The sequence below is a fragment of the Polyodon spathula genome, chromosome 16, assembly GCF_017654505.1.
Source record: "Polyodon spathula isolate WHYD16114869_AA chromosome 16, ASM1765450v1, whole genome shotgun sequence".
NCBI lineage: Eukaryota > Metazoa > Chordata > Actinopteri > Acipenseriformes > Polyodontidae > Polyodon > Polyodon spathula.
The window spans coordinates 11,285,151-11,311,017 of record NC_054549.1 but is presented as its reverse complement, the minus strand read 5'-3'; the positions used below and the strand labels follow the sequence as shown (position 1 = coordinate 11,311,017).

Genomic DNA, 25,867 nt, shown 5'->3' with positions numbered 1-25,867 from the left:
TATGATTTTTGTTTCTTTTACTTTTTTGATGTCATTTGTTTTTAGGTTCATTTGCCATTTGTATCATCTTCATGTTAAAATATTTTATATGTAAATTTACTTCGTAAAAAAAAAAAAAATATGACTTGTATAAAAATAAAGAATTACAGTACAAACAGGACTTGCAAAAAAAAAGTTTTTTTCTGTGTATCAGAACTTTTGATCACTTCATGTAAATCGACACTAATTAAATAAAAGTACTTCATCTTTGCAAACGTGTTTCAGAGTTTTGTCTGTCTCTCTCGCAGAAGTAACGTTGAGTTTTCTGAAGTTTTTGGTAACCTAGCTGTGGAACACAGTCAACTGTGTAAGCTGCTGTTCTGCAATAGGTCACAAAGAGCAAATAACTTCACTTTGATGTTCCAAACTTGTTATGCAATATCTGCTCGATGGCTCTCACACACACACAGGTATAGTAATCCTGGAAACATAAAGACCTGAACACTTAATTAGTAGTTTGAGCCTGTGCTACAGTTATATCTTCTCACAAAACATTATAACCAATTCACTGTAATGCCCTGATACCAATATAACCCCAATAGCTTTGAATTTGAACATCACATGACAACCACTTCCGGTAGAATCAACACACAAACCTAATCCTAACCATGAAACACAACTTTACCCCAAACTTTCAACTCAAGCCTTTGTCACTATCAGATTTCAAAACTGATATTCTGTCGTGTCGTCCCCCCCCCCCCACCGTTCTGTCCATCTGTCCCTGACCAGTACGATCAAAATAATATTCTCAGTACAGGATGCTGTTAGAAGTGTTGTTGAATCTCTGTGATAGACATTGTGTAGCGTGCCTCATGAATCCATCCTTCTCTGTCCCTGTCTAGCCAACAGACCTGTGACCTGATTCAAATTCAAAATCTCCACATTCCAGGAAACAGGTTTATTTTCATAACATGCTGTCAACTTCACTTCAATTCCTTGCCTCACGAACAACTTTTAGATTTTCACAGCTCCACATGCAGTCTACTAGTTCATGTATAAATGTCAGAGCAAAAAGGAGGTATTCGGCACAGGACGAGGCTTCGTTCTACTTCATTAAACAAAATTCATAACAGGCATCAATTAATAAATTAGTTAGCAGACACTTTTATCCAAAGTGACTTAAAGAGACTAGGGGGTAAAGGATGCATCAACAGCTGCTGCTGCTGCAGTATCACTTACAATAGGACCTCGGTTTTAAGTCTCCTCCAGAGGACAGAGCACAATTAAGTGACTTGCTCAGGGTCACACACAGAGTGGCTGAGCTGGGATTTGAACCTGGAACCTCCTGTTATTGAGTCCTTTTCTTTAACCACTGAACCCCAAGCCTCCAGCAATGCACTGGATTTTTCTGCTGGACATTACGGTGACCTCCAATAAAGAAGGGGCATCTAATAATGTAAACCATATCGCCAAAGTAAAAGGGGAGTCTAAATTGTATACCTCGCAGTGTCTGGAGGCTTTAAAGCAGCAATGCCGTTCGACGTTTATGATGTTCTCGATTACCCCACACTGAAGAAGGGGTGTTCATTTCAACATGTTTGTTTGTTTTGTCAGTTGGCACAAGAAGAGTTCCCTAACAAACAGATAACTGTATTTAGGAATTCTCAATATATATATATATATATATATATATATATATATATATATATATATATATATATATATATAAAAATTCATGTTAACCAAATGTGTGATGGGATTGGGGTGAAATAATACTTAAAATAACCCTGAAAATGATTTTTCTTGATTCAAGTGAACACAGCTCACAAAAGCAAACGTAGGCCTCAGGGTGCGGTTTCCACGGCAGCAGCCTCAAGCCTGATCTTTGCTTTCAGATCTCCGCATGACAGCGCAAACTTTCCTGGTCTTTACACCGGCCGCTGACTGACAAAAACTTTACCCTGTTGTCATCTCCACAAAGGACATCTTCATTAGAATTCCGGGAGCACCCTGGCTAACTTCAAATCCTTATTTATAAAGATGGTTGCATTGTAGCGCCTCACTCAAACTGCAGCTTGAAGTCTATTGAGTTCAGTTAAATGAAGGAATGCTGTTGTCACTTGAGTTGAAAACCCCCTAGTGGCTTTGGCACCGGTCTTTTTGGATCAGCTGGAAATGAAAAATAAATTTAAAAAGTAAATCATAACATTTATGAAAATATATATTATCTCTAATCAGTTACATTTTAAAAACAGCCCTCCAGAGGCCTAATATAAACAGACCTACAGATAGTCTGAAAAGGCCTCTCAGCACTTGGTTTTGTGTTTCATTGTCTCTTATCTAAGCTGGACCTGGTTTGCAGAAGAAACAAATACTTTTATTCACCTTTGGTGACTGTTTCTTTACCTGGTTGTTACAAACGCAATATTAATAATGGTGTTATTGAATAATAAAGCAATTGAATGAGGTTCAGTCAAGCGTAAGGTTATGCCTGTGCTGTTTTCACATGGGTTAGAAGCATGTTGCGAAATAGAAAACAAAAAAAACACTGCAGGGAGCTCTGATGAACCTTAAGATTGACCTTGTCTCTACTGGAATAGTACATAACTTTTATACTGCGACTCTAGAAACAGTTGAGCTACAGCCTCATTGTCAAGCAACAAACGCAGTTACATTGTTATTTATGCAGTCAAAGTGAAGAACTTTTCTATTGTAGCCAGTTTCACGCAAAGGTCAATGCACTTGCTGTACAGGACATGTAGCTTTATTTGTTCCTAAACCCCAGTTGATATCCCAAGTTTAGGGACAAAACTCAGTTTCAATGCAGTGAGAGTTTGACGGATGTTTGGCGGTTCTTTCCCAGCAAGCCTTGCGACTCAGAGCCTATTAATTTGTGTACAAAACTGAAAGGATGGATGCTTAGTCAGATCAACATAGTGAGCTGTGATTAACCTCAATCCAGTTCTTTGAAGGTGATAATTCACACCCTTTTCTGTAGAGCAATGCAGTGGGACTTAAGCGCTGAGACGTCACTGTAAAGAAGCGGGAAAGAGAAAATTGAATTCTTTAAAGCTGCGCGACAGAACCTTGAGACTGCAATTCCAGCGAGTGAAAGGATACATACTTGAGTAAGACAGGTTATGGTCAACAGGAGGTACACTTGAGATCAGCCACTGACCCACTGTGTGACCCCGAGCAAGTCACTGTACCTCCTTGTGCTCCGTCTTTCGGGCCACGTGTTCTTGTGAGTGACTCTGCAGCTGATGCATAGTTCACACACCCTAGTCTCGCATCTTGTAAAGCGCTTTGTGATGGTGGTCCTCTATGAAAGGCGTTATATAAAAATAAACATTATTATTATTGTGTTGGAGGGATTTTCTCTTGATCCACCTTACCAGATCTGTAGACTTCCAGTTATCTTTTACAAGTTTCATTACGGTTTTAGTTCCTTAATTATAAAAAACCCAATTCGTACCCCAGTCTCTGTTAGAGCCAGCAGTGAATTTGGCAGGTCTCAGTGAGCCACACAGCTGTGTCTCTGCCTCTCTCCACCCCCATGTCCAATTGGTTAACACAGCCTTTTAAAGCTCACCCCTAGCCTTCACGATCTGAATTTCCTCACATTACAAAGAAGACGGGAACTGAAGGTAAGCATTACGCTTGCTTTATCTGTACTGTAAATATTGTGTTCACAAACCTGTAATTATTGTTTTGGTTTCATATATTAGGTCGGTATAGTGTATATATAAAGCTATGGCCAAAAGTTTAACATTATCTAGAATTTTTCTTTAGAGACCTAGGTATGATAATAATTGTTTTGTACAACATTATAATATATAAATAGTAATATATATATATATATATATATATATATATATATATATATATATATATATATATATATAAAACATAATTTAGATATTCTATTTACCATCACATAATCAAAGAAACTACAAAGTGTACAAAAAACTTTTATTATCTTAAAAGTATACTGGAAGCCACAGTAGTAGTACAGTATTTCATATTAGTTTTCAAAATATTATTTATTTATTTTTTCAGTTTTTCATTAAGTATATGGAAAACTACAAAGCAGTATGTAATTCAGTATGTTAATGTAACATTATTCTGCAGGTTTCATTCGACTTTATGAAGCAAAATTATTAATTCTATAGGATGATGCAAAATCTATCTATCTATCTATTTATCTAAGAATATTGAATTATATAATTAATTAATGTGGGATGTGATTATTTACCAGACGGATCAAATATGCATTACAGGCTTCTAATCAAACATATCCGGTCACTGGTGCCTCCCTGTCCCAGTAATAACGGCTGGTTTTTGTTTGCAGTTACTGGTGTGTGACAATGAGGAAGGCTCTGGTTCTGTTGTGTGGGTCTGTCCTGATGCTGGCTCACTTCTGCGCGGCAGGTAGGCAACAGCATCGTGGCGTTTCTATTAGTTTCTGAAGGCAGGTGTGACAGTACTCCGCATGAAGACACACTGACAAAAAAAACTTGGTTTCTGGTTGAAACGTCTGTAATATATAACACAGCTAAACGTGCAAAGGAATCTCCAGACAATACTGCAAAAAAATTCAATAACAGCGCTGCTCGCTCTTTGAATCCCACACCATCAGCCAAAGCACCAAACTGACGCCTGTCCTGTTTGCCAAAAAAAATAATAATAATAATACAGAATATCATTCAAATGCTGTTTCCAGGGCTTCTTATAAAAAAGGGGGAAATGAGAGCAGTTTTAAGTCGTGTAGTTGTCATATTTTGAAAGGAAGAGATGACGTGCCTGTCACTAGCACCCTCGGACACTGCTGACCTTTAGCTGCTTTCCCAAAGTCTGAACGCTTGTTTACTCTTTGCCGGCTCCTGTCTCCTCCAGTATGACTTCCTCGGTCCTGACATGCTGAATTGACACGCTCAATGACATTGGTCACAGTTTATGGTAATCGGCAGATGTCAGTGCTCCAGAGCAGTCACTGGCGGGGCAAGCCCGTCTTACTGAGCACAGATTCCCTGCTCTGTCTGTCGCTGAGGAGGCCAGCCCTTGGGTTCACCGGAACACAGCTCTGTTTGGCACCCTTCAGAACTGACACCGCGGGAGGTGCACAGATTTCAATCGGGTGCGCTGTTTACCTCGCAGTGTGTACTTGTGATTCTTTCGTGCGCCTCAATGAACACATTGACCAAGGAGAGAGGGGTTTAAAAAAAAGAGAAGGACGACAAGAGGGTCTTTGTTTCTCGCTGTTAAAGTTGAGAATTAGTGACTTTACAAAGAAGATTAAGTGCGTTCTTTTAAAAAGCTCTAGAGCGGTTGGAGAATAGAGGAAGTGGCGCGTTAAAAGATATAGCTTAAAATAACACAAGAAGCTTGAACTATTTGGTGGGGGCTGGGGAGGTGGGATTGAATCCTTTTGAAATACATTCTTCACTTTTTTCCCCTTTCTTTTTTTTTCTTAATCTATGTATTTAGGGAACTCCTATACAGCTTTAATTGATTTAGCTTAGGGCATTTGATAAGATATACTGCACAAACAATCAAGCAGGTTAACTTGAGGATAACAAAGACTTAACAACACACAACAGGAATGTTTTAAGATATTTTTTTAGTTTAATTTCAGTTATTTTTGTGCAACACATGGGAACAATTAAATATAAATAAATATAACAAAAATAAATAAATACATTGAAAACAACAACTACAGTTTAGCAGCCACAGTATGCAATGTGCATGGTGTATTTGTTTGCAGTAATATTGCTTCTCACACAATTAACTAATGCAATACTATTCTTTCATTGTAGGCACTGCTGAAAATGAGGTGTGTATTTTTGTATTTTATATATATATATATATATATATATATATATATATATATATATATATATATATATATATATATATATATATATATATATATTCTTGATCTGTTGCATAGATATGCAGATCTACTCCATGCAGCAGTTTGGGGGGTTTGGCTAGCAGTAAAAGACATTGGATCATTTGCCTGGTCTAGATGCATGTTCTTTGACAGTCCTGTTGTTTTGTTTTGTTTTTCTTTTGTACTTGTAGGACAGTGGACGGACCAAGAGAGATGCACCTACTCTCAGAGTCACCACCCTTCTGGTAGGAATGTAAAGACTCACTTGATTTTGAGCCCTATAACTGATACATCTCAAATCTTTGCTGATTGTAATTGGGCATGAATGTGTTATACTGCTTAGCAATGTCATTACAAGACTCCAGGTTTTTTTTGTATGTCTGATGGTAACATGTCTTTGCAAGCTCTTTACTCTTTTAGGATATCTGCTGCCCTCTGGTGGACAGAACCCACTTTTAATTTAGGATTTATTACATAACAGTTTGACCCATTCCATCTTTTAATACAAGCTTGACCAGTCACAGTGTATATAGGTAACAAGCTCAGACGTGTCTTATGAAACTCATTGTAAAATCAGGAATGGATTAATCTGCTATGCAGTGGGAGTCTTATTTCCATCCCTGTTTTGAAACATTGCTTTTAATATTTCATATATATATATATATATATTATTATATTATATATATATATATATATATATATATATATATATATATATATATATATATATATATATATATATATTGTTATGTCATTAGCAAGAACCATACATAATGGAAAAAAACAGCGTACTGGAGGGATACTGCATAGACTTAATGAAGGAGCTGTCCAAAAAGCTGGACTTCAAATACACTATCCACCTGGTGAAGGACGGGTTCTACGGGAGGCAAGACGCCGAGGGCAACTGGAACGGGATGGTTGGAGAGGTTGTGAGATCGGTGAGCATGAAAGCGTTCCTTCCCATTGAAGTACAGAGCGCACCAGGTGCAAGGGATCAGAATCTCTTTAAGAATTTATGGGAGTCCCCTGATGAATTTCCACTCGCCTCTTAGGAGTTAGTGGGGGTTTGACCCTCTAGCACAGGGGTGTCCAATCACAGTCCTGGAGGGACATCCCACTCCTGCTTTAACAGATACAATTATAACATCAACTACGTCAGGGTCTGGACAAAGACCAAAAGTGGAAGGGTCAACTTTGGACACCCCTGCTCCAGCAAGAGGCTTTGCAAAAAAAAAAAAAAAAATCCTTCTACTTAGTCAAAACATTAGTCAAATCACATGTTAGAGACTACTGTATATTTGTATCTGCTGCATTTCTTATAGAGTGTGAGCTGGGTGATGGAATTCAGAACCCTCTTCTCTTTTCTCTTTTTTGGAAACGCAGGAGGCAGATTTGGCCATGGCTTCTCTGACGATCACTGCCATGCGAGAGAAAGCTGTGGAGCTGACCAAGCCCTTCATGCAGACCGGGATCAGCATCATCCTGAGGAAGGATATCGTCTCCTCCGAGTCGCACTTCTTCAAGTTCCTCAACCCCTTTTCCAAGGAGACCTGGATCGGAATACTGGTCGCATACCTCATGACGTCTGTCTGTCTCTTCATTGTGGCCAGGTACGTGACTGAGGGAACACGAAGCCTGGCTTGGGTCTTGGTTTCAGGAGACTAGGTTTCAGGCACACCAGGGGAGACTTGGGGTTTGATACAGAAAAGTTGCCTCAAACTAGGTCTTCTGGAACCAAGTTTCAAGCCACTACTCCTGAAAAACTGGCTTAGATCTCCTTAGTTTTAGTCTTTAAAATCATACACCAAAACTAGGACCAGAGGACAGTTGGAAATAAGTGGAGACAGACTTAGGACAGAGGGTAGGAATAACTTCATTACACAGAGAGCAGTGAGGGTATGGAATGGGTACCTAGCAATGATCATGTTGAATGGGCCAAAATGTAAATGTTCTTATGTTAAGTTAAGCCGATATACACAACCCGTCCCTTGCAATGTACATGTGTGGCCTGTTAAAGTCATCAGTTAAATTACACAATTAATAATGTGCCTGGTTTGGCTATCTTCCAAGATTTTGGTTTGATATCACATGCAAAGCAAATCAGAATGACAGAATGGGGTGTTCTAATAACTGTGCACATGTCTGTATGACAAATGCATGCCAGGTAACATTTAGCTTATTATATTGTTGGCTAGAAACCTTCTGCGGTCTTAAGACCGTTGTAGATCATTTGTTTTGTGGCTGGTTTTGTAAGGTCAATGTGTCGCTATTAATCACATGTGTTTGTGAGAAACCCCTTGCAAATATAAACGAGACTGTCAAGGCGTGGAGCGGATCACAAAGCGAGCAGTGAGCAGGCGAGGTGTGAAGCTGCCCGTGTTGTTCTGAGATGTTTCCCTTGTGTTGCTCAGGCTCAGCCCGTGTGAATGGAGTGAACCCCAGACTGAAGGCAATCGGTTCACGCTTCTCCACAGCTTCTGGTATGCAGCTGGGGCCCTGACCTTACAAGGTAACACAAAGATTGCATTATACGTCTTTGCTCTGAAAACACGGCCGCTGACATTTAAAACAGGGAGTCAGCTTGATAGAGGATAGTACAAGACTGGAGAAAACATGTTGGGGTGTAATAAGGGATCAGTAAGCACTGGACAATGCATGATTCTGGAGCAGCATCTAACTGTGCAGCTGTGTAGAGAATGGGCTGGAGAATCAGATCTACGGCGGTGAGTTCAGTACTGTATGAGAAGAGCATTTGCTTTCAATGTTTCAGTTAATATCTTGGCTCAGTTCATTGAAAGTTTTTTGTGGTTTTTTTAACAGTAAAATGAATCAATTCCAATGTGATGGAGCATGTGTTTCTCAATGGTACATATCCTTAAGGAAACATAGCATTTATGGTGGGAAATTACTGTTAACGCATTGCTGAAAACTGTGTACGTTTCTATATCAATTTGGTTTTTTTGTCATTTGTAAATGTATAAAATATTAAAGGCGCAGTTTATAAATAACTACAGTGTTTGTTTGAAATACTTACTTTATAAGGGTGCTTAGTATTGTATTTCAGTTGCCAGATGAAAAAAAAAAATGTAGAATTTGTAATACCGTATTCCTTCAAATTTAAGACGCCCTCAAATATAAGACGCAGACCAAATTTACCACCCTCAGCATTAGGAAAAAATAAAACGTCAAATAAATCTGCACTGGGGTCTGCTCAGAGTTTGGGCAGTAACGCTTGGTTCGTCTTTTCTCAGCAGTCAGCCACGTTGCTGTTTGTGTACTCGGACAGTCGCGCTTTTTGTTGGCGATTTTTAATAACACGCATACTCTAAAACTCAAAGGAATACGGTAACAGGAAAACCATTAAAGAACGTTTTCTTTTGTGGACAGGTGCTGGGCCACAGCCAAAAGCCTTATCTGTCCGAGTTATCAGCGTCATCTGGTGGCTGTTCACAGTAGTGCTCCTAGCCTCTTACATCGCCAGTTTCAGCTCCATGCGCAACTCTGACAGCACAAAGCTCTCCATTGAAACTTTCGAGGACCTCGCAAAGCAGGATATCATTGAATACGGGACACTGCGGGACTCCTCCACATTCAACTTCTTTAAGGTATATTATTACTAGCATGTACTGGGTTGCTGATAATCTTGCAAGAGAGGGAGCTACCGGTAATAAGCAGAAATGACAGCAGCAGTTTTAAAAAAAATGCATATGCAATAGCTACATATCTTTTGAAATGCATTAAACATTGAAGCATACATATACACGGTGACCATAATGCTGTTATTCCTACAACATTAAGAATTCATTTCAAGTACAAAAAGAACATATGGATCACCTATAAAAACTAAACATCCTGGGAGGGTGGGTGGGGTGCTAGTAAAGCAAGTTGAATTGTATGTGTTTAGTAGTATGCTAACCTGTAAGTCTCCCTTTTATTTCGCCCCATTTAAAGAACTCCAACCAACCTGTCTACCGCATGATCTACGAGCACATGCAGAGGAGGCACAGCCTGGTGTCCTCAATGGAGGAAGGGATCAGAAAGGCGCAGGGGGGAAGCTTTGCCTTCATAGGGGAGTCCGCGTCTCTGGACCTGGCCGTGGCTCGCTACTGCAGCCTGACGAGGGTGCCTGAGGTCATTGGGATGAGGGGCTATGCAATAGCCACTAGCCTTGGTGAGAGACAGCATGCCTCCCCCTCCAGATTGCGTTGACAGCTTGAAATACGGTTGGAATGCTGGTTCATTCGGGCTGGTGGGGTTATTAGCCTAATGAGCAACGAATGCATTTTGTTCTTCAGGTAGTGGCATCTAACCTAATGTTACCAATTGGGTGTTATTTACACTTCAGAAATGCATTGGCAAAAAAAAAAAAAAAAAAAAAAAGGTGGAAATAAGTGTGTGCATTCATTCATTTATTTATTCATTCATACGTGTGCACGGTTTATGAGTGATGGTAAACATGGAATTAACTACTGTGTTACGCTATAAGGACCAGACCATGTTTAAAAGTAATAATTTGTATCATTTATTAGTTCCAAAGACTTGCATTACATTCTACGTTGAACGTTATTGCCACCGACCACTGACCACTCTTTTAGAAGGTTACCATGGTTAATGGTTCACTGTATTTCCCATACATTTCTGAACCTGCTTTAGCTCTCCAGCAAACTGCTTTAACATTGCCAGCACATTTTCTTTCCAATGCACATGCACTGAAACGTGTGTGCTTGCTGTCTGCAGGCTCCCCGCTGGTAAAGAACCTGAGTGTGGCTATCCTGCAGCTGACTGAAGCAGGGGAACTGGATTACCTTCGGGAGAAGTGGTGGGCCAGCACCTGTGTGTCAGAGAAAGGGGGCAGCTCGACCCCCCTGAACCCTCACTGCCTGGGGGGGATTTTCTTCATCCTGGGCGGGGGGCTTGCTCTGGGAGTGCTGCTGGCCCTAGTGGAGCTGGCTCTCAAATCCAAAACCAGAGCAGAGGAGCAGAAGGTGGGGAGGGCTGCTTTTCACTCTTGATTGGGTTTCTTTAAGAGAATTTTAGTTCTGCATTTGTTTTGAGACGCACCCAATGGAAATTGAACTGAGCGTTGCGCCTTTGTTGCAAGCAGCCTGTTTACGGATTACGCTGCTGTTGACCCAACTGTATCTCTTCTCTCCCTGTCTTATTGCAGAAGTCGTGCTGTTCGGTTTTCTCGGAGGAGCTGAGTTGCCGCTTTAGGAACAGCAGCTCTAAGAAGGACCAGGACGCACCAGAGAAAAGCAAAACTTAAGGATCTCGGCAATCGCTTCTTTAAAACTAACCTTTCTTCATTCTTCTTAGTACAGAATTACTAATAATCTGCAGAATGCTAATGGTCATTCCAACCACTCTGCCTGTTTTTTAGTCTATGCTGTTTGCAAGATTTGTGAATCCATGAGCACAATGGTATACTATATCTCTAACCCGATTCTGGCATAGTGTTATTCGGGTAGTTTTAAATGCCCAGGAAGCTTTTTTTTTCTTTTTTTTTTTCTGCAATGTTGACGGAAGTGAAAAATGTGTCAAGGGATGAAGTAAAACAGAAATTGTAGGATAGAGTACATTGAAATAAAACAAAACCAAGAGAGCATCTTAGAAAGGGTCTTGATATTGGGCAGAGGAAATGCGAGGTGCGTGGAAGTGGTCGTTATTACTGCGCTTGAACTTGTCCAGGCAATCATTAAGACTTGGGTGAAGTCGGGGTTGAAATTGTCTGCCGATCTGTAACTACACAGGTTTCACAGCCCTAGATTATAAGCACTAATATTATGTTTCTTATGTAGTGTAGCACATATGATCAGTGCATTTCAGGGCCTGGTATAGCAGCTGCTAGTGCTTTAATCAATACACTCAATGTTCTCCTCCAGTCAATGCTTAGTTCCATACCCCCAATATTATCCAGTTTCTGATGTACATATAACATCAGAAATAAGGAATACCTTTCCATAGCTACAGCCTCAGTCAATAGACATGCCTATACGAGTGCCATTGCTGTGGATACATGTCATTTCTAGGTCACAGACACACACGTCATAGCCAAGGCACCTCTGCAGAACACATGCGTTCAGACTCCAAACTCTTTAGTTTAGTCTGGAATTCTCAACCCAGGTTATCCAAACAGCTGTCAGCGCAGCATGAATGACCTGCTGTTCCATACATACAGCACCTTTGTTTATGAAAGTTTGTTAGAAGTCATAGCCTGTGCTGTACCCCTCTCTAACATTTCATGTTCTGAATAAACCATCTGCAGTTCTTTAAAGGGCTATATCTACTACTTTCAAAACAACCGTGTTGCTAATATGCATCACCTTTATATTTTAAACTAAATGTCTATTCAAACTCTTGCTGGTATGAATATTCAAGATTTCTAGGCAGGTCTGAGGCATACTGCTAATAAACATCCTGGTATTATGTTTCTGTTTGGCATAGAAATGTTCTGCATGCAGATCCATTGGTGTCCTACAAATTCTGGCTATATGATAAAAAATATATATGTTTGGTAAAGCAAAAGGAAAGCCATTGTTACCTAAATCATGAGCTTTATGAAAGCCAACCACATTTGTTAAGCAGTTCTATAAAGGAATGTGATTACATTGATGATAACACGCTGCCTGTTAGAAATCTTCCTTTAAACTGAACTGATGTTCATTGTAACTGAATTCACTTTTAACACTGCTTACGTTTTCAAATCCAAAGTGTGTTATTATTACAATCACTCTGTAGCATTAACAAATGGTTCTGCTTTGTATCTGCAGTAGAAATTAATCCACACTATGATCAAAGAACAGAAGCACATATATGTAACACTGTGATCAAAAACTGAACTAACTGAGATATAACCTAATAAAAGCAACTGCTAACAAACACATGTTTTCGCTTCATCTGTTTTGCAAGGTGGTTTTGATTGCATTGTGCTTCAGAAAATGTGTGTTCGTTTGTTAGTGGAACGCACGACAAAATTTACTTATATATATATATCCTATATATATATATATATATATATATATATATATATATATATATATATATATACCCTGAATCATGGGCTGGCGCCACCTGCTGGCACTTAATACATTCTGAAGTCTCACCATTTGCAGCTGTAGACTTGGTGTAAAACTTCACACTAGGTTAGCCAATAAAAAGCAGAAGGACTTTGTCACAAGGTAAAAAAAAAAAAAAAAAAAAAAAGTCACAATGTAATCCTTTGTTTTATTCTTCTATGATATTAATGAAGGTACAAACCACCAGCACTTTTGCAGTTTCTTCAATGATAGTCGCTTTACATTTTGAAGGACTGAAACTCCATTCTAGCTGTGCACTCGGTCCCGTTATTTAAATGATCAGGTAGCCAGGGGGTCTGAGCAATTAGTGGAATATTGAAGACTGGGTCTTTAGCTGGGGCCTGGCTCCAATAATACTATACAAGCAGAACATACTGGGTTTGAAATCTTGCACTGGCTGCATACAGTTCGACACGCTGTCAAAAGCCGATGAAAACACACGATTAAATTTACATCCTAAAATACTTCTTAGGCTCAAAATTTATTTTACAGAATAATCGTATACAGTACAAATGCTACATTTGGAAGAGCAAGTCAATACTGGGTCAGTACCTCCCTTTTGAATATGACTTGAAATGTGTTTTTTTTTTTGTTTTTGTTTTTTTTTGTACTGTATTAAGTACATGCTGTTTTAATTTAAAATAATTGCAAATCTGTCATTTTGACTGGAGGGCCAGACTCCAGGGACAAGGATTGATCAAAACAGACTTCTCCTGTACTCTATAATTGGAGAAGTCTCACCCCAGCTGCGTAAGGCTTGGCAGGTACAGGAGAGAGGACAGCAGCCAAGTCCTAATGCGTCTGTGCCGCTGCTCAGCATGTCAGTACGGTAACAAGTGCTTCAGAGGGTTACTATGGATACCGTTTCAAAACCTCGACCGAAATTGATGTAATCCCACATTTGCTTTCATTTCCTATTTTTCTTCCACATTATATGCTTTTAACAGACAGGATGTACAAACTTTCCAGCGTGTACTGGGAGGGAGGGAAGGAATGCCTATAAAATTAAAAACAAATTATGTCATGAAAACTCAAATCTGTGCTGTGCTTGACAGCGTTAGACGAATGCAGTGCCGCGAGATCTATTCAGCTGAGCTATGCATCAGCAGATAGACATGCAGTTGACTTTTCATTATTTAGAATAGAGCTCCCACTGGAATTATAGTTTCTATACCAGATAAATATGCTAAAGAAACGCCCATGCAAGCGTATATAACCTTAATACAGTCCCAAACAAAGGGCTGTATTTTAGTGATGTGACAGCAGACCCCAGAAACTTTGCAGTGCAGTGTATTGCATTCGTATGTAGCCTCTAAAGCAATACCACCTTGGCAAACGGTGACAGCTAAACACTCATTTAAATATCTGGGTTTAGTTTCAATAATAATTATTGCGTTTCCGATACTGGAACTTTAATGCTACCAGTCGACCACGCCTACTCCATTTTCCACGCCCCTGGAAACAAATCCAGGCATGACAAAGCCGTTGCTAAGGACGCCCCAAGAGGAAGATGGCTGCTTCCAGTACACAGCAAAGAAATTCCAGATACTACATCGGAGAAGTGAAACATCAACTCCGGGATGGTAAAAACAAATTAAATTAAATCTCATAAATAAACAAAACAAAACTTCAAGAAACAAAAAGGGTCCTCACGTGTTTTATGTTTCTTTTAGGATTCGGGTTGTACGTGTATCCCAATAGCTTCTTTCGTTATGAAGGAGAGTGGAAAGCGGGAGCAAAACACGGTATAACTTTACCTTACTGATCACTTTGTTCTGCGTTGCGTCAAACAGCTCATTTAAATTGTACGACAGGAGTTTACAAAGTAATGTACTGTATTATCACTACCCTTTCTTTACAAAGCTAGATACAGTTTGAATTGGATAATAATAATAATAATAATAATAATAATAATAATAATAATAATAATAATAATAATACATACATACTGTGATTTTTCCCAACAGGACACGGAAAGTTAATAATGAAGGATGGGAGTTATTACGAAGGGGAGTTTTCCAGCGGAGAAATAGATGGGAATGGGTTAAGATACTGGGCATCTTCAGGTAAAAAAAAAAAAAGGCTGAAATGAAATAGACCTACAAAATTAAGCAAGACACTGCAGCCTGCCAGCAAATATTAAAATATGTGATAAGCAAAGATCATTGTCGAATATTCAGCCTCAATTTGCCCCCGGTTGTCCGATTCCATTATATTTAATTTTATTACAATATGTATTAATGATAGGCTTTTTTTTTGTTTTATCTCATTGATTATTTGCCTTTTAGGTGAATATATTTCTACAATGCAACCTAAAAGAACTGCCCTTCTGTTTTGCTGAATAAGTGCATAGTACTGCAATAAGCCATGACGAACGCCTGCTTCTGTCAGAGTTTGTCATAGACTGTACTGTAAATAGACCATGCCAGCACTACACAGATTTTAAAAAAAGGAATGCTATGTTTGTGTATAATAGAATATCAATAGTTCATCTTTCTCTGAATTTCTTCAATGGAAGTACATTTAATGGGCAGAGTAATGAACTACTGTGACCGATTCTAACCCCTAGGCGGTTAAACGCTCCATAACTGCTCATGCAGACCAGGCTCTCTATTCCATCCCTAAGGAGTGCATTATGCTTTTGTCCTCAGGTAACACATATTCTGGGCAGTTTCGCTGTGGAGAGCTCCATGGGTTTGGTGTGATGCAGTATGGGGATGGCAGTCGATATGAGGGCGAGTTTTCTTATGGTTTGAGAGAAGGTGTGTATATATAACTATAGTAAATAGTTTTATTTGTCAGGGTAATATCAAGTCATATCTTTTTTTGTTAGCCTTACCTTAATGGGATTTACCTATAGTTTCACTATGCTTTTGTTCACTTTGTTGTGGTATTTAAAGGAAGAGAATTTTTTCTCTTTATGTCCGGAGTTTAATATTATCAATTAAAAAAGACATAGGATCAGTTTGTATTGTTTAACACAGTATTGCTAGGTGTCACTGTTTTGCCAAAAAAAACCCCAAAAAAACACATACCTTCCATGCATCTGGGCTGGTGAAAGCAAATAATGTACACTACAGTTTTTACCAAACCTCATGCTGTAGTAAAATTATTTAACATTTCCTGTAAAGCGCTTTGTGAGGGTGGTCCACTATGAAAACCGCTATATAAAAATAAAGATATATTATTATTTTGTCTGATAGGGCATGGTTTTCTGCTGGACAAGGAGGGACATGCTTACCAAGGTTCTTTCCATAACAATAAGAAACATGGAGAAGGGCAGATGACTTTCAGGTGTGTTTGTATGATTGCATACAACTATACTTTATATATTATAAGTGCTTTTGCTGATATGCTGTCCAGGTAAAAAGCGAAAACGAGTTTATTTCTTTGTATTGTGCAGGAATGGAGATCAGTATGAAGGAGGCTGGATACTGGACCAGAGACAAGGTCATGGCATGCTTCGTTTTATAGACGGCTCAATCTATGAGGTATTTGAGGTCATTTGACTTCCCAAACTCATCTCCTGCAGTAGTTTCAGAATGGTTTAACACACATCGCCTACAGTTTGTTCTGCAACTGTGATGTATTACTGTCCCTATCATCTATAGATAACACATTGTTAATGATGTATTGAAAAACCTTGACTTTTTATATTCAGGTGATTGATTCAGGTACTCCTTTTATATTATTCACACGACTCTGGTCGGTGTATATATGCTGGCTCAGTTTATGTTGGGATGTCAGTTGTTTCCTGTAGCTACTGAGTTGCCTACTGTCATGTAACGATCTGTGTGTATTGTATTAGTTAATAAACCATACAGCATTAGAACAATCAAGCAAAAAGAATGGTTCCCTGTGGCACTAGATTGTAACACAGATAATCCAGAGCGGACGTTAGAACTGCGAGCCTTGTAAGAGCATTGACATAGTATGAGATTATTTTCCAGCTGTTACCGGAGATGGCTGTAAGACCCAAAGCCAAGCTAGGGCATGTTTTCACACAAGACTTAGAAATCAGGCTATGTGCAAATAAAAGACTTAAAGTAAGCCGTCTATACTCCTGTTGGGTGATTTATTGATCCCAGTTTAAGCACAAGAAAGGGGCCAATAGGTGTCCTTTTTACACTATGCTGTGTATTATTATTATTATTATTATTATTATTATTATTATTATTATTATTATTATTATTATTATTATTTTAATGCATGCATTTTTGTCTGGTTGGTATACCTGGCAGTCCCACTAGATGTCACTGTTGCTTTGCTGTTTCCTCAGCACAATGAAGGCTACAGGGAAGTTCTTTTTTAGATAATTGCAGGCTTTATGCCGAGAGTTTGTTTGTGTAAAGGGACACGGAAGGTTTCAAGTTTCAAAGCACAAATAAGTGCATTCATAAGTTTTCCTGTATCGTTTTTATAACCTGGGGATAGTTTTTTAACTCTTGTTCAATGCATTTGCCAGTGTGTGGGGTACTGGAGCGAACAAGCCTGTCCAAAGGCCAAAAATTTTAAGCTGCACACTGCTTTTCAAGCTGTATGGATCAACAGCTCCAGGTATAGAAGCTTGCACAACCTGATACATACACATGCACCTGCACAGTACGTGCCCTTCCTAGGTGTTCCAAGATCCTTAAACACAGAGGCACAGAACTATATTACGGTTGAGAGCACTGTAATACAGATTCCAACTGCTTCCCTTTCATTACCAACTCCTAGACATGAAAGGAAAGCCCTCCTGCTTCTGAGCACGGTTGAGCTACACAATCCATTGATTAAATGTTGTCTGTGAGGTGTGAACTGGGAGTTTTTAGATGCAAGCAGCAAAGACGGTGCACTAGAAATGCAGGAGAATATCGATTTCTCTGAGTGCACCAGTCTCCTATGATCAAGAGTGCACACAGATCTTTACCTGTGGCGTGCAATGCAGAGTGATTTAGGACTCTTCTCTGTTTTCTCGTATCAGTGGAAGGCAGACTGTTATCTCTCCCTATGGAGTAAATGTTGTTTTTCGCACTTGTTAAATTATGCAAACAGATGACCAATATCAATGAGTCGCTTGCAGAATATATATACTTTGAGACTCATCTGCTGCACACTTTGTGTCTCAACAGACAATGGTTGAAAATATTTGCTGATAATGATAACCTGCTAATGTCCCACTTACCTGTAAAATCCTTGTTTATATGTAACAGCACAGCATAACCCTCAGAACTGAATGCAAAATACCAATCAAAATTAATGACACAAATATATCCATTTAATATCAATAAACCAGATTTTTTTTTTTTTTTTTTTTTTTTTTTTTTTTGCAAAGCGCTTGTGTTATAAATGAAAGTCTTCTGGAGAATCTTCAACTTGTGCCAGAAAGGAAGCGGATTTGAGCAAATGGCTTGTATACAAATTGCATGCCTTTCATAGGAGGGAAGGAAATTGCCCCACATCTAGTGGACATGATAAACTTTGTTTTTGTTGCTGTGATTCCTTGAATTTTTGTAGCTTTATCTGAGAAAGCGTAATGAGAAAATGGATCAGATGAACGCTTTGCTGTTGGCAGTTATCTGGAGCTCACAAGGAACCTTGAACATTTGAATGATAAAAAAACATCAAGTCTGCATGTTTTAGACAAGAATTCTCCATTGTTTTTGTGGGAAGGTATGTTAGCCACAATATCTGGATCTGTTGCACATTTTTTGTTGCATTTTTTCACATGTAAAAAATGTTAAAGTGGTATTACCACAGTAGAAGCAGAGGTATGGAAAGCCTGGTCAATTACTGCATAGCAATGTAAACCACTTTAACTCATTAAATCTTGTGGAAATCCACTGGCATTGTAATTTTGAAAATATCGTAATGCAGATAAATACTGAGCCCAAGACATGGTTAGTGAAATTGTTCTTTACTCATGCTATTGAGACCTTTAAACAAAGCCATTGAGTGGTGATGAGTGTTTAAACGGTAGCAGACTTTATTAACAAGACAAGATGTGAGTGACCCCGTGTCTCTGGTGAGTGATATTGCCTGTCTGCAGAGTCGCTGTTTGAAACCAGGCCTGTCTTCCATCATGCACTGTTTTCATTATCGCCTTGGCAACTTCTTGTTGAACTGCCCTTGCCTGCATACCTAACTTCAGGCCTTTCCTGGAGAGACTGTCTTCGCATTGGGGTGAAGGAGTTGTTCAATGCAATTACCTATCCAATACTTAACTTCACCATTAACAATGAAGGTGCCAAATAGTTTGGCTTAGGCTAATTACCGGTGCAAAATACCCTCTGAAACAATTGCTTTTTTAAAAAATACTGTTCTGTAAATTCCAGGTTTGCATGCCCACTTTGTTTTGTGTTTGCAAGAAGGTGCATCCACATTATCAGGAAATAGTGAAAAGTTACTTGATATTATTGTCTGTGATGTATGTAAGGCTAGGGATGTTAGTCTGCTGTTTGGTAGTTGCCTGTTAATTAGTTGTCTGTAAGTGGATCAGAAGCAAAGCAAGTTTTAATTTGCCAAACTTTGCTTAACAAGTCAGAGCGTCTATTCCTTTCCGGCATCTTGTGGTACAGTAAATGTTCCACAAGCATCGGGAAATCGGCTGCATGGTGAGTTATCAGGAAAAAGACTGTATGCGCAAACACAGAATGCAAACGACGAGGATGCTGCATCAACTGTATAGAGCACTCTGTGAGTTACGCAGGATGGATTCTTCGCTCGTAATACTCTTGCTAAGCTGATCATATCCTTCTGACCATGGATTTTTGTATTTTTCTTTGAACCATGTGTGTCAGTCAGCTTTGCAAACTCTAATGCATGTGGTTTTCAAAAGCTGCGATCGCCTATTCCTCCCAGCCCAAGTCCTGTGATGTGATCCAGATTGGAAATTCAAATTGTCCCTGTCACCACGTTGAAGTACGGGTTGAGGGTTTTGAATCTGGGACCCTGTGGATCTGTGAGCAGAGTCTCTGCATTGATCCAGCTAAATATGGTTGACTTTTCAAATTTATTATATCCTGATCGCAGGGCTGCATTGCACTCGTTTACAACCGCACATTGTGTAAGCAATAAATCAAGCACAATAAAGAATGGCTGTAAAGGACTTGTCCTGGATAAAAAACCAACAGCAGAAAGCTGCTAATCTGCTAATCTGATTTCTATCTCGTCCAGACGGCACTGTTAAATCTTTCATCAAATTGGTGATCAGAAGTATGTTTGCTGAAGGTTTATTTTTTAATGGACACAGTTACAGTTTCAGCTCTTAGATACATCTTTGTCTCATTAACCAGGATTCTAACACACTTTCCACTTTCTATTAAATGAGCTGTCGCTGTAATCAAGCCCTGTCATGGTTTCATGCGTTGATATATTGATCTGCCCTATTATTCTCTGAAGTCAGATGTTATTTAAGAGGCACTTTTGAATGTGTCTGTGCCCATGTGCAGTCGTTGATCTGGAAATTGACTTTCTAGTGTCATTTCAGGTACTGGTGTGTCAGCATTTCTCCAGGACAAGCATGTCTTTCAAAATGTCAAGCTTTCAATGTATTTGAACCCATGCATTTTTAAAGTGGATTATCAGGGACTTGATGTAGAAAGTTTTGTGTGTGGTCGCATTTGACTAACATGTTATTCTGGTGTTCATTTTCAAACGTATTAATGCATTAAGGTGGGGCAAACCAAGTTTAAAACAAGTGTACGTAAACACCGGACAGCAACACACTGTTCCTGACTTAAGGTTTTGTGCACATGTGATTCATTGCAGGGTCAGTGGAGAAACGGCCTTTTCAATGGCCAGGGGAGCATGATTCACTGCTCGGGTGTCATTTATGAAGGCATGTGGACGAATGGGCAGCCTGCTGGTGAGTACTGTTTGATTATGTCTAGTAGAATTATGAGCAACTAAAGCAACCTGGTACTGCACTGTCCTGCTGTGTCTATATCAAACCTGTCCTTAAGAGCACCAGCAAATACACACACACACACACACACATACGCACGCACGCACGCACACACTTCTTATTGCCCTAGTAATGTTACTGAAGACATATAAATAAAAAATTGTAATTACTGCTTTTTTGTTCAAAAATCACCCCTGGTGTAGTTCGTCATTGGCTGTATTAGTGTTTTTAGCTCAAATGTATTTATTAGCATTTTTAAAATATTTGTATAAATGCAATATGTAAGTGCATAGTCTTGAGCAGTATATTCCTGGGATTTTTACCTATATCAAACTGCACTAGAGATTACAATTAAAGACACACTGGGACCATGTATCCACTTTCTCTGTAAAGAAAAACGACCCAGTTTGTACTGTAGGTTGAATACATTTCCACACATCCTTACACAGCCCCATGAATGTTGTGCTTGTGAAGGGTGGGTGCTCTTTTCCTCTGCCTTGGCCCCACTGTCTGGTCTGGATGTCTGCAGATGTTACTGCATGCTAATGGGACTGTCTGCCACATTGAGTTTACACAGGCTTCTAAACCACATGGGGGGATTCATATTGCATGAGGTGCCTCCACATACTTATTGATGGCCCCTGGAGAGACATGAAATGCTCTTGCACTGAGCTAGCATGTGATGTGAGGTGAATGTACAGTACAGTGTGATTCCTATTTTAGCCCACTTGGGAATTTCAAAGAAAGCACCACTTGTCAGCATAAGTGCAACTTTAGCAGTGCAAGACCAGGAGGCAAAATGTGCCGGACTGGGCATCGAGACATTTCCCATTTGGAAGCTATAGCTGACAGTATGTATGTAGGTCAGTAGTCATAGTGGAACAGCAGTGATGCAGAACAGCCTACAAAGAAATGCAGGAACCTGATTTCCTCCCCCCAAGGTGCTGCAATATAATAGACAAGGGCTAGGCCAATATTTTGTGTCTAGCTGCTAGTGATACTAGAGAAGCTGATTTATTTTAACAAGCAAAGACCTGTCTTGGGTGTAAACTCTGTTAATCAGAATTCTTTTGTGCAATGCAACTGCATGGCTAGTGAAGTTGAAAGCACCGGTTGTCTTTCTATATTATGTCCTTAATTAACAATGAAATACCACTTCCATGCATATTGATTTCTGCAGGTTAATTGTTACCACACCATTTGAATCGATTGATAAAATTCACATTCTAGTTCTAGTTATCTGACACATTTGTATTCTACTTTTTATTTTTTATTTCATTCCCGACGGTACTTTCATCATAGTTGAGTACAGTATTTAGAAAAAAAAATGATGTTACATTTTTGCACCTCCTTCAAGTTTCATCATTTGAACGTTCAGGAGATTATTTTTTTAATGAGTGCTGTCTTCACGCTTAATAAATGTGCCCTGATTATTGAGAATTTTAATTTCTGTGCAAACAGGCATTTATTTAATGTGATTTCTATCAGGAAATCCACACCAAAATCATGCTAGTGTATCAGGATAAGTGGTTCATACTGGAGCATGCTGCCTAGTCCTTCTGGTTTAAAAACCAAATCATCGTTTTTAGCTGTTTCCATTATTCTGTGACATGTAATTTTATTGTAAATAAATTAATAAAAATAAAAGGATATTTAAAAAAAAAGATCAGTTATTTAATCACTACATACATTTATGATTGTGGGATGCCAGACAAATATTTTAACTGAGGTTTGGCATTTTCAGAGTCACGTTAACAGGAAATCAGTTTCTAGGTTGAAAATAGTCTATAATTCATATGAAATACAGTATGTACAAAGCTAGCTAATTTCTTGAAAAAACAAACAAACATTTCTATCTAACTTATTAATGTCATATAATGGAGGTTGGTAAGTAGTGAAATGAACTATTCTAGTCTTTTATTTAAGCTCTACGGATGGCAAATTATAACTAATGCATTAGATAAAATCACATTAATTTCTGAGTGGCAAAACATGTTTTTCAGTCAAGTGTTCATTTAACGTCAAAAGCAAAACAATCATAGTTCAGGACAGTACAGCACTACAAATGCACGACTTCTGTCAGACTGATTAGGAACAAAACCCAAGACTTTTAATCAAGTATTCATGATTTCACTTGTGTGTAACTCAAGTGTTCAAGCACAACTTCAAAATGTACGAACTCTTAATAATTAAGTGATTTTATTTCCTGTTAATGAATGTATGGTTGGTACTGTATAACGCGATATTTTCCTTCTGGTGAATAGTGTATAAAGTGCTTTGGCACTCACAAGACACTGAGTGATAGTCTGTCATTGACATATTACATAATTTAGGTTATTAGCCCTTCCAGAAATTTGAAGAAATACATGAATAAACAAAGTAGCTTGGAATCCAAACATGCACAAGTTAACAACAGTTTTCAGTAATCAGTTTTAAAGGATCTCTTGTGGGGTTTGGTTTAGGAAGTATTTGCTCACAGAAAATGTATTTTTTGCATGTGAGTCAGAGGGTTATTAAATGACAAGCCTCCTTTATGATAGCATATCAAGTATAGCCATCAAAGTTGCCAGACAGCCGCATATATTGCTGTTATTAATGTAAATATAGAATGTGACATCTTCATGGGATGAACCCAATAAACTAAATGTAACAATGCTCCTATGTAGAATAGGCAGTAGTCTGTAATTCTCAATATATATATATTATTTAAATTGCAAATATATAGTTGTTTTTTTTTTTATTTAGTGTGATAAATATTCCTGGTACTGATAATAAAAATCTTCTATGTCTTTTTTAACGATGATTTGGATTCCTGCTTTAAAAAAGCCTCCAGTCTTTGGGGTGACATGTGGTGATGTATTGCAGCTGGGGCGAGTAAGATTGTGATTGAGGGAGGGGACGTGCTGGAGGTGTTCCGGGGCTCCCCTTTTACTGTTGAAGTCCAACTCCAAAACGACGAGGGAGAAATAACTGCAGGTATGCTTTGAAATGATATTTTTTAGAACATTATTATTATTATTATTATTATTATTATTATTATTATTATTATTTGTGTCAGGATGGCTCAGTGGAGATGAAACATCACATTCATAGTGATCTGCAGCATCATCATTATCTCGAAGTGCAACAGGGCCGCTATACTGGGTGTGCAAATCCAAACGCAAGTCAATTACAAGGGATCAGTAAATCCTAAGCCCATGGGGCACTTAATGCTGTTACGTGCCACAGAAGACATGTTTGCATTATTATTGTGTGATGAATTTGAGTTTTTGACAATCAGATTGATTTCGATGTTGTGTTCATTGACATGATTAAACGAAAGAGCACTGATAAAAACTAAAACAGGATGGTGTCAGTCATGTGAGACGGGTTAACCTGGTTTGTCCATGGGGTCCTTGTCATGAGATTCTGATGTTCTCTGTAAAAACAGGATTCTGTAATTCTGCATCTCGGATGGCTGAAGACACTTGCAGACTCTAATTGCATTACCATATCCCTGCCCATTACATTGAAACCATGTCCCCTGTTTGTACTCCTGTTGTCCTGTGATTTTCTGCAATATATCTTCATAATTACAGCATGGTTTCTTATTGTATAAAAGGAAATTAAACTGATTTGAGAAATTAACTGCAACATGAATATTTCACAAAGCTGCGAAATTAATAAAAGCCTCTGTTGTATGTAGACCATTACTGTACAGTTTTGCTATTTTGAAAATTATTATTATTATTATTATTATTATTATTATTATTATTATTATTATTATTGTTGTTGTTGTTGTTGTTGTATTTTCCAACCCAACTAGTAATATAGTTACTATATAATGTATAATATATATATTACTCATTTCAAGTTCTTGTTGTTGGTTACGATCGTGTGCTTGATGTAGTTATTTCATAAATAATTATCACATAACGTTTATATCCCACATTTTGATAGAATGTTATGCTCAGCTTTGATATACTGTAATACCGAGGTTGTATTTTATCAACTATAAAGCACTCAGAATTGCTTAACTAAGACATGCTAAAATAAATCACTGGGAATGCATAGTTAACATACACACATTGCAGCATTGACAGATCCTTCACACTTTACCAGTTGGAGGTTGGATTTTGAATTGAATCCGTTCTCCCTTTGCAAGATGAGAGTGGCCGTGTCCTGAAGGTCTCGGCTGGTGTCCGGTACACTGAACTTCCTCCCAGCTGCTCTTCCACTGCCTTCCTGAAGCTGATTGAAGACATGGAAGAAAAACCTTTTCCAACGCCATTGTGAGTATCAGAGAAACAAACAGCAAGCTTTGAAACTTGCACTGCCCAATACTACAGTAAAAACGAAGTGCTGTAAAACATACAGCCAAACGTTTAGCATCACCAAGTTACATACCAGTAATTTAAAAAACTACTATAAAAACCTTTGTATAAGTCTATTTTCTAGGTATTTTTAGGGGGTCCAAAAAAGGAGGGAGCGACTTATACACTGGTGTGACCTATGGGTCTTTTTCTGAAATTGGGGACGGGACAGGACTTATACACCGTTTTTTACGGTAAATGAACACAATAATGTTTTTTTGTTAAATATATATAACATCATGTAATCAAAGAAACTACACATATTAAGTATATGGAAAAGTACAAAGCGGTATGTAATTCAATATGATAACGTAATATTATTACATTATTCAGCAGGTTTCATTTGACTTTATGAATCTAAATTAGGTCATTCTATTGGGTTATGCAAAACTTTTGGCCCTTGCTGTAGGTACAGCACCTGCAAACATGGCGTTAAACTGTAACATTACTGTACCACATTCTAACATGGAGGCAACAAGATCCGCATTTACTTTTCTATTTCTTCTATTTGTCATAACATAAAATTACATCCTTTCATAATTTTCCTAATTCAGCTGAAAGCATTCTATATTTGTTCTTGCTGTCTAAGCATTTTTTTTCCCCGGCAATTTAATTTTTTTATTTATTAAATGATCGTCTGAATCCATTTTTTTTTTCTTTTAACATGAATGAGGGAGTA

General features: G+C 38.4%; 2 protein-coding genes across 4 annotated transcripts in view; both read left to right on the top strand.

Moving 5' to 3' along the window:
* Window positions 1-3,551: 3,551 nt before the first annotated feature.
* On the top strand, window positions 3,552-12,751 carry LOC121328868 (probable glutamate receptor). Its single transcript, XM_041273992.1, has 11 exons — window positions 3,552-3,626; window positions 4,331-4,410; window positions 5,796-5,812; window positions 6,064-6,117; window positions 6,631-6,810; window positions 7,256-7,482; window positions 8,284-8,381; window positions 9,260-9,477; window positions 9,824-10,043; window positions 10,610-10,857; window positions 11,040-12,751. The coding sequence occupies exons 2-11, from the start codon at window positions 4,347-4,349 to the stop codon at window positions 11,136-11,138; spliced, it is 1,425 nt and encodes a 474-aa protein (XP_041129926.1). The 5' UTR covers window positions 3,552-3,626; window positions 4,331-4,346; the 3' UTR covers window positions 11,139-12,751.
* A 1,679-nt stretch (window positions 12,752-14,430) lies between these two features.
* The window catches only part of LOC121328248 (MORN repeat-containing protein 1-like), a 50,408-nt gene continuing 38,971 nt past the window's right edge, over window positions 14,431-25,867 (top strand). For all 3 annotated transcript variants that reach the window (XR_005951664.1, XM_041272819.1, XM_041272820.1), the window contains exons 1-9: window positions 14,431-14,531; window positions 14,622-14,693; window positions 14,916-15,014; window positions 15,600-15,710; window positions 16,152-16,242; window positions 16,352-16,439; window positions 20,701-20,797; window positions 23,702-23,812; window positions 24,981-25,107. Coding sequence is in view for 2 of the 3 variants with exons in the window: in XM_041272819.1 (XP_041128753.1) it covers window positions 14,459-14,531; window positions 14,622-14,693; window positions 14,916-15,014; window positions 15,600-15,710; window positions 16,152-16,242; window positions 16,352-16,439; window positions 20,701-20,797; window positions 23,702-23,812; window positions 24,981-25,107 (869 nt within the window). In the remaining variant the exon portion in view is untranslated. The remainder of the gene's footprint in view (window positions 14,532-14,621; window positions 14,694-14,915; window positions 15,015-15,599; window positions 15,711-16,151; window positions 16,243-16,351; window positions 16,440-20,700; window positions 20,798-23,701; window positions 23,813-24,980; window positions 25,108-25,867) is intronic.

Excerpts from the sequence above, each read along its gene's own strand:
- LOC121328868 (XM_041273992.1), top strand. The coding sequence starts at position 4,347 with ATGAGGAAGGCTCTGGTTCTGTTGTGTGGGTCTGTCCTGATGCTGGCT. Across the intron at positions 6,811-7,255 it reads TTGGAGAGGTTGTGAGATCG|GAGGCAGATTTGGCCATGGC; the intron begins GTGAGCATGAAA and ends TTGGAAACGCAG. Across the intron at positions 8,382-9,259 it reads TGGGGCCCTGACCTTACAAG|GTGCTGGGCCACAGCCAAAA; the intron begins GTAACACAAAGA and ends TTTTGTGGACAG.